We start from the raw sequence: 13,142 nt of genomic DNA, 5'->3' as shown, positions 1-13,142 counted from the left end.
GCATGAAAACAGGCCCTTCGCCACAACTTGTCCATGCTGCCCAGTTTTTACCACTAAGCGAGTCCCAATTGCCCGCATTTGGCCCATAACCCTCTACACCCAGCTTTCTCATATAACTGTCAAAATGCTTTAAAAAAGACAAAATTGTATCCGCCTCTACTACTGCCTCTGGTAGCTCTTTCCAGACACTCACCAGCCTCTGTGTGAAAAAATTGCCCCTCTGGACCCTTTTGTATTTTTCCTCTCTCACCTTAAACCTATGCCCTCTATTTTAGACTCCCCTATCTTTGGGAAAAGATGTTGACTATCTACCTTATCTATGCCCCTCATTATTTTACAGACCTCTATAAGATCACCCCAAAGCTTCCAACGCTCCAGGGAAAAAAGTCCCAGTTATCCAGCCTCTCCTTATAATTCAAACCATCAAGTCCCGGTAGCATCCTAGTAAATCTTTTCTGCACTCGTTCTAGTTTAATAATATCAAAGTATTCAAAGGTCCTCAGAAAGACCGAGGGCGGTCGGCCCGGCTGCTGGAGGCTGCAGCCGTCCACATGCACAGACTCGGAACCGGAAGTGCGAGGGCCTGTTCGCGCAACAAAAGCTGCGTGAAGCACTCCGGGTCCCTGCCAGCCCCTTCAAGGTAAGTGAATCGCTATTTATTTTTTGCAGGAAACTGGGAGTGCAACGCCAGCGTTTTTATGCAGGCGTGGGGACATAGCTGCATTTTCGGAGAATCCAGCCCCCTGTCTCTCAGAATACCTTCTAACAATTTACCCACCAAAGACATTAGGCTTACTGGTCTGTAGTTCCCAGGCTTTTCCCTGCGGCCCTTATTAAATAAAGGCACAACATTTGCTACCCTCCAATCTTCAGGCACCTCACCCGTGGCTGTCGACGATTCAAATATCTCTGCTAGGGGACCCTCAATTTCCTCCCTAGCCTCCCACAATGTCCTGGGATACATTTCATCAGGTCCTGGGGATTTATCTACCTTGATGCGCCCTACAACTTCCAGCATCTCCTTCTCTGTAATATGTACACTCCTCAAGACATCACTATTTATTTCCCCAAGTTCCCTAACATCCATACCTTTCTCAACAGTAAATACCGATGAGAAATATTCATTTAGGATCTCACCCATGTCTTGTGGATCCACACATAGATGACCTTGGAGATCCTTAAGGGGCCCTACTCTCTCCCTTGCTACTCTTTTGCCCTTTCTGTATTTGTAGAAGCTCTTTGGATGTGGTGGCATTGGAGGCAGTTCAGAGGAGGTTCACCGGATTGATTACGGGGATGAAAGGGTTGATGTATGAGGAGGGATTAAACAGTTTGGGCTCATACTCACTGGAGTTTCGAAGAATGAGAGGGGATCAGATCGAGGTATATAAAATACTAAAAGGGATTGATAGAGTAAACATGGACTAAGTGTTTCCCCTTGTGGGGCGATCTGAATGAGAGGCGGTCACGCCCATTTGGGGCGGGGTTCCGTCTCCGACACCTCGCGGGGCGTCGGAGAATCCCAGGAGGCACGGAAGTTGTCAGGCGGCTCACCGGAGGGCTTTCCCGCCACTCTCCGGCCGCGTTGCGATCAAGCGAGAGCCCAAAGATTCGCGCCCTACATCTTCAGTGGGGTTGGCCCAGTAGGGAGGAAGTCCAGACATAATGGCAAATGGGACCATTGAACTCTTATAGTCAAGGATCCAAATACGTAAGAAATGTACCTGGCATCAAGAAAGCGTGATCGCAGGATCATGACTGCTTCACATGTGCTCTGCTTTAGCTGCATTTGAATCGAACTGAACTTTCGATGGATGATGCTGACCATCCTTTCAATCTCCTTTGGTGAAATTGGACGTGTCCGACTCTGTTCCCGTAGAAGGTTCATCACGTGTGTAGTGAACTCGTTACATGCCTAAAACAAAAAAAGAGTGCAAGTTAAACAAATGCTAGAATACATCAACTATGACTGCACAATGTTGCCATTTGTACAAAAAGATCTAAAATAGGACAATAACTCTGCCCCCTATACTGGGAGAATGGTATGGATATGTGATATCAGTGTTCGAAGCCCTGCTCTTCCTGATAAATATTAATAACCTAGACTTTGGTGTATAAAATACAATTTCAAAATTTACAGAGGAGCCAAAACTTGTGAGCTGTGAGAAGGATAATGCAGAATGGCAAAAGTACAGATGGGCGGAATGGGCAGACAAATGGCAGATGAAATTTGATGTAGAGAAGTGTGAAGTGATTCATTTTGGTAGAAAGAATGCGTAGGAACGATATAAACTAAAGGGTACAATTCAAAAGGGTGTGTAGGACCAGAGGACCTGGCTGTATATGTGCATAAATCATTGAAGGCGGCATAACAGGTTGAGAGAGTGAATAATAACGCATACAACATCCTAGACTTTATTAAAAGGGGCATAGAGTACAAAGCAAGGAATTTATATTAAACTTTATGTTAAACCTAAGTTTAGAGTGTTAAAGAATTCCGTCCAATCTGGGCACTAAGTTTTAGGAAGCGTGAGATGGCATTAGTGAGAGTGCAAAAACAAATTTGCGTGAATGGTTCCAGGGATAAGAAACTTCAGTTGCGTAAATAGATTGAGGAAGTTGGGACTGATTTCCTTGGAGAAGAAGTGATGAGAGGAGATTTGATAGAGGTTTTCAAAATATGAGGGGTCTGGATAGAGTAGGTAGAGGGAAACTGTTCCCATTGGTGGAAGGATCGAGAACCAGAGGGCACAGATTTATGGTGACTGGTAAAATAAGAAATAGACGGAAAACGTTTGCACGCACAAAGTAGTTTGGATCTGGAGTGTGGTGGAGGCAGATTCAATCGAGGCATTTGAGAGGGAATTGGATTATTATCTGAAAAGGAAGAATGTCAGGACTACGGGGAGAAGGTGGGGTAATCGAATTAGGTAAATTGCCCCTTCAGAAAGCCAGCACAGACATGTCATGCCGAATGGTCTCCTTCTGTAATTCATTGTGGTAAAATGGCAGACACTGCTCCTCCTGTTTATTATGGCTCAGAATCATGCTCATACATTTTCTAGTTTTTTCACAAAGTCTGCCCTCCTTAATTCAAAGTTGCTTAATTCATATTATTTGATGAGTTAATTTTTAGCACTAAGTTCACATCTTGTTGAATCACATCAATTATTTAATTCAAATGAGATCATTTCATTTTCTTGTTTTAACAGTCACTTCAAATTATCAGACATAGACAGTATTTCCATGCAGAGAAGTGCCAAATAAAATAATTTGCAATGGCCATTTGGAACATTAACATAAATGAATGAGAAGCAGAGCTTTGTGAGGTACCATGTATTTGGTCTCAGATCATCATAAATGCCATGGAAACCGTTGAGCTGTTTTAAGATCATCATACTTTGTATAAGATGGTGGCTGAATAGCCAAATGTAAGGATCCCCCCAAAAATGAATTGTTCCAGATACAACCAACACAATTTTTCTTTATTCCTTCTGATCTTACAATAACACTGAATATAGAAAGCTTTAAGGCCCTAAAGGCTATCAAAGTAGATGCCAATAAAGGATACAACCAATTTTGTACATTATTACAAATATACATGACGGAGTAGTATATATACTATGTGCTGTAGTCAGAAGTTGCAATAGCCTAAGGATATCAGAGTGTTTGTTGGGGTACTAAATTTCAAACTCAATACAATCATGATCCTAATAAAATAAGAACATTCACTCAAACAGCAACAATTTCCACAAGGCTAAAGAGTGTTGAAGATACTCTATTACGCCCTGCAGTAAGTTAGAGACAGCATGGCTCAGAGAGCTCTTACAATCTTATGACTCAAGCTATAGTTCAACATACCTCATTTAGGTGATCTAAATCTTTCAGCTCTTTCAGATGGTGATTTTGTAAATTTACTGTTCTATCCTCCAGCCGATAAAATGACCCTGTTTACAATGTTGAGCAGTTTCACTAGCACAGAGGGGAAAGCAGCGATCAGAAAATATGACCTAACTCCCTGGGTATTCTTGCCAATGTGCGTACACTTAAAAAAATAGGAATCAAACAGAACTTCAAAGGACACAATACAGGCGGTCACAGATAGGCCATGTGTTTTATGTTCCACCTGATGTTCCATTCCATTGACTTCCAAATTGAAGTTCAGTCCCAGATTTGCAAAAGATTTATTTTTAGGCAGTTCGTTGTCTGCATGCAGTCTCTAGCCAAACTACTGAGAAATCCACATGAACAGTGTACTTGTTTGTCCAATACAAAGTTCACACTTTCTCACACTGTAAGGGTCTTTCCTGATGATCTCCTTATTTCCCCTTTCTTTTTGCCGTTATCATTTTGATCCATGGATACTTAATGGACAATGGCTGTTAATGTCCCTGCTGATTTTGCCTGCAGGAAGTGCTGCCATCTCCAGCTCCTCCAAGACCGAATTAGGGAACTGGAGCTGGAGTTAGAAGAACTTCGGATTATTCGGGAGGCAGACGGGGTCATAGATAGCAGCTTCAGGGAATTAGTTACACCAAAGATTGGAGATAGATGGGTAACTGTAAGAGGGACTGGAAAGAAGCAGTCAGTGCAGGGATCCCCTGCGGTCTTCCCCTGAGAAACAAGTATACCGCTTTGGATACTTGTGGGGGGGGGGGGGAAATTACCAGGGGTAAGCCATGGGGTATGGGCCTCTGGCACGGAGTCTGTCCCTGTTGCTCAGAAGGGAAGGGGGGAGAGGAGCAGAGCATTAGTAATTGGGGACTCGATAGTCAGGGGCACAGATAGGAGATTTTGTGGGAGCGTGAGAGACTCACGTTTGGTATGTTGCCTCCCAGGTGCAAGGGTACGTGAAGTCTCGGATTGTGTTTTCCGGGTCCTTAAGGGGGAGGGGGAGCAGCCCCAAGTCGTGGTCCACATTGGCACTAACGACATAGGCAGGAAAGGGGACAAGGATGTCAGGCAGGCTTTCAGGGAGCTAGGATGGAAGCTCAGAACTAGAACAAACAGAGTTGTTATCTCTGGGTTGTTGCCCGTGCCACGTGATAATGAGATGAGGAATAGGGAGAGAGAGCAATTAAACACGTGGCTACAGGGATGGTGCAGGCGGGAGGGATTCAGATTTCTGGATAACTGGGGCTCTTTCTGGGGAAGGTGGGACCTCTACAGACAGGATGGTCTACATTTGAACCTGAGGGGCACAAATATCCTGGGGGGGAGATTTGTTAGTGCTCTCTGGGGGGGTTTAAACTAATGCAGCAGGGGCATGGGAACCTGGATTGTAGTTTTAGGGTAAGGGAGAATGAGAGTATAGAGGTCAGGAGCACAGATTTGACGTCGCAGGAGGGGGCCAGTGTGCAGGTAGGTGGTTTGAAGTGTGTCTACTTCAATGCCAGGAGTATACGAAATAAGATAGGGGAACTGGCAGCATGGGTTGGTACCTGGGACTTCGATGTTGTGGCCATTTCGGAGACATGGATAGAGCAGGGACAGGAATGAATGTTGCAGGTTCCGGGGTTTAGGTGTTTTAGTAAGCTCAGAGAAGGAGGCAAAAGAAGGGGAGGTGTGGCGCTGCTAGTCAAGAGCAGTATTACGGTGGCGGAGAGGATGCTAGATGGGGACTCATCTTCCGAGGTAGTATGGGCTGAGGTTAGAAACAGGAAAGGAGAGGTCACCCTGTTGGGAGTTTTCTATAGGCCTCCAAATAGTTCTAGGGATGTAGAGGAAAGGATGGCGAGGATGATCCTGGATAAGAGCGAAAGTAACAGGGTAGTTATTATGGGAGACTTTAACTTTCCAAATATTGACTGGAAAAGATATAGTTTGAGTACATTAGATGGGTCGTTTTTGGTACAGTGTGTGCAGGAGGGTTTCCTGACACAATATGTTGCCAGGCCAACAAGAGGCGAGGCCACGTTGGATTTGGTTTTGGGTAATGAACCTGGCCAGGTGTTGGATTTGGAGGTAGGAGAGCACTTTGGGGACAGTGACCACAATTCGGTGACGTTTACGCTAGTGATGGAAAGGGATAAGTATACACCGCAGGGCAAGAGTTATAGCTGGGGGAAAGGCAATTATGATGCCATTAGACGTGACTTGGGGGGGATAGGTTGGAGAAGTAGACTGCAAGTGTTGGGCACACTGGATAAGTGGAGCTTGTTCAAGGATCAGCTACTGCGTGTTCTTGATAAGTACGTACCGGTCAGGCAGGGAGGAAGGCTTAGAGCGAGGGAACAGTGGTTTACCAAAGAAGTGGAATCTCTTGTTAAGAGGAAGAAGGAGGCCTATGTGAAGATGAGGTGTGAAGTTTCAGTTGGGGCGATGGATAGTTACAAGGTAGTGAGGAAGGATCTAAAGAGAGAGCTAAGACGAGCAAGGAGGCGACATGAGAAGTATTTGGCAGGTAGGATCAAAGAAAACCCAAAAGCTTTCTATAGGTATGTCAGGAATAAGCGAATGACTAGGGTAAGAGTAGGACCAGTCAAGGACAGGGATGGGGAGTTGTGTGTGGAGTTTGAAGAGATAGGCGAGATACTAAATGAATATTTTTCGTCAGTATTCACTCAGGAAAAAGATAATGTTGTGGAGGAGAATGCGGAGACCCAGGCTATTAGAATAGATGGCATTGAGGTACGTAGGGAAGAGGTGTTGGCAATTCTGGACAGGCTGAAAATAGATAAGTCCCCGGGGCCTGATGGGATTTATCCTAGGATTCTCTGGGAGGCCAGGGAAGAGATTGCTGGACCTTTGGCTTTGATTTTTATGTTATCATTGGCTACAGGAATAGTGCCAGAGGACTGGAGGATAGCAAATGTGGTCCCTTTGTTCAAAAAGGGGAGCAGAGACATCCCCGGCAACTATAGACCGGTGAGCCTCACATCTGTAGTGGGTAAAGTCTTGGAGGGGATTATAAGAGACAAGATTTATAATCATCTAGATAGGAATAATATGATCAGGGATAGTCAGCACGGCTTTGTAAAGGATAGGTCATGCCTCACAAACCTTATCGAGTTCTTTGAGAAGGTGACTGAACAGGTAGACGAGGGTAGAGCAGTTGATGTGGTGTATATGGATTTCAGTAAAGCGTTTGATAAGGTTCCCCACGGTAGGCTATTGCAGAAAATACGGAGGCTGGGGATTGAGGGTGATTTAGAGATGTGGATCAGAAATTGGCTAGCTGAAAGAAGACAGAGGGTGGTGGTTGATGGGAAATGTTCAGAATGGAGTTCAGTTACAAGTGGCGTACCACAAGGATCTGTTCTGGGGCCGTTGCTGTTTGTCATTTTTATCAATGACCTAGAGGAAGGCGCAGAAGGGTGGGTGAGTAAATTTGCAGACGCCACTAAAGTCGGTGGTGTTGTCGACAGGAGGAAGGATGTAGCAGGTTACAGAGGGACATAGATAAGCTGCAGAGCTGGGCTGAGAGGTGGCAAATGGAGTTTAATGTTGAGAAGTGTGAGGTGATTCACTTTGGAAGGAATAACAGGAATGCGGAATATTTGGCTAATGGTAAAGTTCTTGGAAGTGTGGATGAGCAGAGGGATCTAGGTGTCCATGTACATAGATCCCTGAAAGTTGCCACCCAGGTTGATAGGGTTGTGAAGAAGGCCTATGGAGTGTTGGCCTTTATTGGTAGAGGGATTGAGTTCCGGAGTCAGGAGGTCATGTTGCAGCTGTACAAAACTCTGGTACGGCCGCATTTGGAGTATTGCGTACAGTTCTGGTCACCGCATTATAGGAAGGACGTGGAGGCTTTGGAGCGGGTGCAGAGGAGATTTACCAGGATGTTGCCTGGTATGGAGGGAAAATCTTATGAGGAAAGGCTGATGGACTGGAGGTTGTTTTCGTTGGAGAGAAGAAGGTTAAGAGGAGACTTAATAGAGGCATACAAAATGATCAGGGGGTTAGATAGGGTGGACAGTGAGAGCCTTCTCCCGCGGATGGAAATGGCTGGCACGAGGGGACATAGCTTTAAACTGAGGGGTAATAGATATAGGACAGAGGTCAGAGGTAGGTTCTTTACGCAAAGAGTGGTGAGGCCGTGGAATGCCCTATCTGCAACAGTAGTGAACTCGCCAACATTGAGGGCATTTAAAAGTTTATTGGATAAGCATATGGATGATAATGGCATAGTGTAGGTTAGATGGCTTTTGTTTTGGTGCAACATCGTGGGCCGAAGGGCCTGTACTGCGCTGTATCGTTCTATGTTCTATCTATGTATCTTTAGGTCAAACTGCAGAGAAAATTAAGAATTCAAAAAGTTGCAACATAATATTTGGTGCTGGTTTTCGAAGAGCAGAACTCAGATTTTGTGGTACCCAAGAGATGGGGGGGGGGGGGGCGGGGGGGGGGGGGGGGACTCGGTTCGATTGGTTGGCTGGTAGCCAATGAATTGGCCAAAAGGCCATATTCTGCCCGGTAACTGGTGGTGATTGGGTCTTATCCGAGTGGGATGATTCCTAGAAACCCAAGAAAAGCAGTTAGATCCTGGGCCCTTAAGGAAGAATGAGCTGCGGGTGCCTGCTTTCCCTCTCTCTCTCGAAATGCTGTGAGCTGCTGTATTTCTGAACCTACAGATAACCTGAATGAATGAATCTACAGTGACAACCATTACAGATTGAAAACTGAGAACTTGACCTGAAAGCCTAGTATGCAGGAAAGTGTGCTTAAAGACAACTACCTGAAACAAATCTTATCCTTTAACGTATTATTTTCACCCATCTCTTCCTCTTTGTGTTTGTTTGTCTTGTGCATGTATGTGTGTGTATATTAGGGTGCTAGTTAAAGCGGGGGATTAAGAATTAGATAATAGTTGACCAATTGTATTTACTGCAGATTTCATTGTAGTTCTTGTTATAAATAAAAAGTAATTGTGTTTAAATTTACAAACATGGTGATTAATTATTGGGCAGTCAAGGGCTAAAGACTTCGGATATTTTTCTAAGAATTATTGGTTAATTCAATTGTGTTGTGACTCTGGGTCAAGGGGGACTGGAATTGACTGTGCCTTAACCCAGGGTGTCGTAACAGCACTCAAATACAGTTTGATGATCCCAAGCATGTGCATGGCTGCTGTTGAAGTTAACCAGCCAGAATCACAAAACTGCCAGCACGAAGTGCTGATATGCTTCCTACTACTGTATGGCTAGTATCACCCCACCCATTAGGTGATACATTTAGGGTTCTCCAAACCAAATGGGAAGAAACTTGCCCCAAACGCCATGTCAATCATATATACCTTATTCCTGGTCAGTCTATGACAATGGCCAACAGTACTCCACACCTACCTGACTCAAATATCAGATTATCACAGCTGCCAAAAGGTTTAATTAGTTTCAATCTATCATAGCAAGGTGTGTAATCGTGGGGCCAGTTTGACCCCAAATAAATGGTACCAACTCTTCTTTATGTCATTACTTATGAAAAAGGGCTGGCCATTGTTGCCAGAGCTTATATTGAAAGGAGATTAAAATCAGAAGTTGAGTTTTGTATATCAAATTGACTTTTATTTTGATTTAATTATTCAAAGTAGCAAAAGGATCTGAATTACCTGTTCATTCAACTGCTATTTCCTATTATAAATAAGGTATATGTTGGAAATGTACTGTTTTACATTTACAAACAGAACACTGAAGGAGGTCAAGAGATTGGTATATTGTACTTATTCTGGATAGCAGATACGCTTGGATCAAAGAACAATTAACAAATCATGGTGAATGAGGCGCTATGGATCACAATGCACAGATTTTAGCGACGTATCACACACAAACAGAAGAGGTTTCCCAAAATAAAGGGAAAAGTGCCAACATTTACATACATGTAAATACTGAAGACTATTTTGAATATAGTTATTCAAATTTCATAAACCTGTATTAAATGAGCTTATCCATGAATGCGATTTGTGATTTGCTATTGGGCATTTTACCAACAATATCAGATCTCCTTTAAACACTCCTTTAAACCAGCAATTCATGGATGATTAATTAGAATATCTCATTTATACAGTGTGCACTTTAACTCATTACTTTAAGTAAAATTTGTTAAGTATTTACATTTAGATAATTAAAGTCTGGTTACACCCTTAAGAAACATGTATGCACTTCAGGCAAAAGCTTTTGTGACTACTTACAGTAAATTACCAATTTAAATTACATCATTGCCTGCCTGAACATAGTCTCATTGGCGCTACGTTTTGTACTAAGGGGACCTGCTGTAAATCAGATAACACATGCCCTTTAAGGAGTCAGGTTTCCGAACACTCCCTCAGATTTAAAAATAAATCTATCATCAGTTATTATGGCAGCATTAATTCACCACATGACAGACTCATGAGGCAACTTCTTCCTCATATGGTAAGTTCCCCTACTTGGATAAGCCGCCTCAAGGTGAATGAAGGCATTCCTGATAGAAATGGAGTAAAGTTAGAGGCTGAGTCCACGAAGGACACTATTGCTCAATACTTGGGAATTGGTTTAAGAGCAGAGAGGAGAGTATTTTTAGTGAACCAATTGGTAAATACACCACCTAGTGTTGTCCCAAGCCAAATAGGCCAGGAAGTTCACAAGTATGGTTTCTAGGGTACAATGAGTTTGGTAATCACAGCTATGGTGGCAATTAGAGTGCTACAGTTGGATTCAGCACTATCAGGATTTCTGCTTTCAAATTTGTATCCTGTAACCCTACATGAAAGTGTGTGCATTTAGGAACATAGGTACACATCATAATACCTGACAACACGTGGGGAGGGGGGGCATCAGCCTGTGCCACCTTAAAAAAGGGCTCAGCAAGAATGGAGTAAGAACAGGCAGTGTGTCTTGGAGGTAATTTTATTCCCACTGGGTAGGAGGGAAGAGTTAAAATTATTCCCTCTCTCCTTGTGCTCATGGATTTTAAATGGTCGTTGCAGTAAGAAGTTATTAATGTTCATGGAACCATAATCCAGCATGAATCCAAGAGTGAGGAAAATAATAGTCTTGTGGCCTTTTGCTTAGGATACTTGCTCAGCTTTTTAGCTTTGGATTGCTTGCAACAAATGAAAATACTGCAGACAAATACAGGTGGGATCAGGTATTTCATATGCAGACTACGCTACTGCTTAAAAAAATGCCACTATACAAGTAAGTGGATGTCACTACTACCTAGTGCTGTCAGATTTCCAGAGGTCACCTTCAGAGTGCCTTTGATGGAAGATGGACTGCATATATGTCACCAATGTACATAATAAGGAATGGAGGAAGGTGGAGCCGACAACAGTAAGTGTATAAATTATCCTTCTGAATAAAAACAATGCTCATGAATAAAGTGCACTACAGTATGTATTTTAAAACATACAATGAAAGATTTCATGAGACTGCCTTGTATCTTAAACAGTTGCCTTGTCCTAACTTATTCTTCCCTGAAATGTAAGTAGAATGTCCTAACTGGCGCACCAGGTTTGATTTCCACTGGTGCTTTTCTTTTTGAACTATATAGCAGAGTGCAAAATTCATCAAAATTTAGCAGCTGGAAATTGTTCCCCAAATTCATTTGTTAAAAAACATATTACTACATTTTAAAATAGAGGCAGAGGTTTTCTGCTAACTGGTATGATTGTGTCATTTGTGCTTAAGGAAGGATTAGATACGGCACGAAGGATGGTGCAAAATCTCATGGCTTTGTTTTAAAATTTGGGCTATTATAGTTTGGGGGTTCCATCTCACCAGGGATCAGGATTTTCATTTCTAGAATATTTTAATATATTTTCAAATTTCAGAAGACTGCACTATGTTCTTTGTTGGTTTTATATTCAGCACAGTTTGTTGTGACAGGCAAAGTGCAGAATTAGAGCTGGGCGCTCAAACATTATTACCAGTGCCAATGACAAACGGGAATACTTTTACTGGACGGGGACTTACCCTCATCATGTCCTAATGCTGTGCACATCACTGTATAGTTCACACCATTTCTGGACTGACATGGATAGTCCACAATTTATTTTGTCTTGAATCTTACAGCTGAGATGAACTGAATGCTGAATGATTCACCTTCACCAGTGGCATCCTTCCTCCACTGTACCTGATCCTAGGTGGCATTGTGGCCTAAGGACCATACATCGAAATTTTGGATGGACTGATTGTTGTTCTGTTTCAGCACAACAGGTGTTTTAACCTAACGTGGAAAAAGGCACTGGATTGTTGCTTTCATGGCAACATCTAAACCAGTATAATAATAGAAGCCACAACAGCACCAACATTTCTATATGAGTGGGATCTGCCTGTCTGAAATCATTAATGCTACTGTGCACAGTTGTGCTGAATCGAGTTCATACAGGATTTCTAAATCGGTCAAATGCAACAGTGGAGGTACATAATTGGATGTTCTCACATATGTTTTTCACAAGATGGCAATCCTACTATATATATCAAATAGGTTTTTGCAGCACAAGTTCGCAGGAACTCGCTACAAGCACAATAAGCACGCAATGAACTAAGAGCACATTGGAAGAGGGATGCCAGTGATAAATTAGTGATGCTTGCAACCAAAGCCAAATATAGTACTGCTGGTTTTACAAAAAATCTCAAATGCACTTTAATAGCAAAAGCTACATCTGTCTTGGGCAAAGCTAGTTTATAAATATACACCAAAAATGGGCATCCTTTCAGTTATAAAATATACTCTACCCTGAACAACATTAAAAAGGTATCTGGCTAATCCAAGAGGAATGGAGACAAAGAGAAAATGATGGTGCTTTGATACCAGAGTTTGTTTAAAACTGATGCACAAATTTCTTATTTTTGTAATGATGGCTACTTGCTGCAACCTACATTGCCTTGAAATAGCTGCAGAAACCTGAAGCAATGACAGATTGAAATAAGTACTAACAAATTTTCCATTGCATGACATTTAAAGAACGAGGTTTTCAGATTTAAAATATCTTTTAAGATGGCAATTATAAAGATGTACATTCATGGGTCCAATGAAGCCCTCTGGCTCCGAACAATTTTTCATTTTCACACTGGCTATGGTTGCTAGGTAACATTTAAGATAGTGAGCAAAGTTTACACAACCAAGCAGATTGATGGAAACTCTCATAAATTTATTTCAATAAAACACTCACGGTAGTTTGGTCCAGCCACCAAATGCCTGGCAGTTCTAAGGACACT

The 13,142-nt window shown here is 42.6% G+C and overlaps 1 protein-coding gene across 7 annotated transcripts in view; it reads right to left on the bottom strand.

The window, feature by feature from the left end:
* pbx3b (pre-B-cell leukemia homeobox 3b) overlaps nt 1-13,142 on the bottom strand; it is a 358,481-nt gene that overhangs the window by 57,705 nt on the left and 287,634 nt on the right. For all 7 annotated transcript variants that reach the window (XR_011937657.1, XM_072488488.1, XM_072488490.1 and 4 more), the window contains one exon: nt 1,725-1,915. Coding sequence is in view for 6 of the 7 variants with exons in the window: in XM_072488488.1 (XP_072344589.1) it covers nt 1,725-1,915 (191 nt within the window). In the remaining variant the exon portion in view is untranslated. The remainder of the gene's footprint in view (nt 1-1,724; nt 1,916-13,142) is intronic.

This window comes from Scyliorhinus torazame, chromosome 22 (assembly GCF_047496885.1).
Source record: "Scyliorhinus torazame isolate Kashiwa2021f chromosome 22, sScyTor2.1, whole genome shotgun sequence".
NCBI classification, from domain to species: Eukaryota; Metazoa; Chordata; class Chondrichthyes; order Carcharhiniformes; family Scyliorhinidae; genus Scyliorhinus; species Scyliorhinus torazame.
Note: the sequence above shows the minus strand (reverse complement) of the source record. Positions and strands in the feature narration are given on the sequence as shown.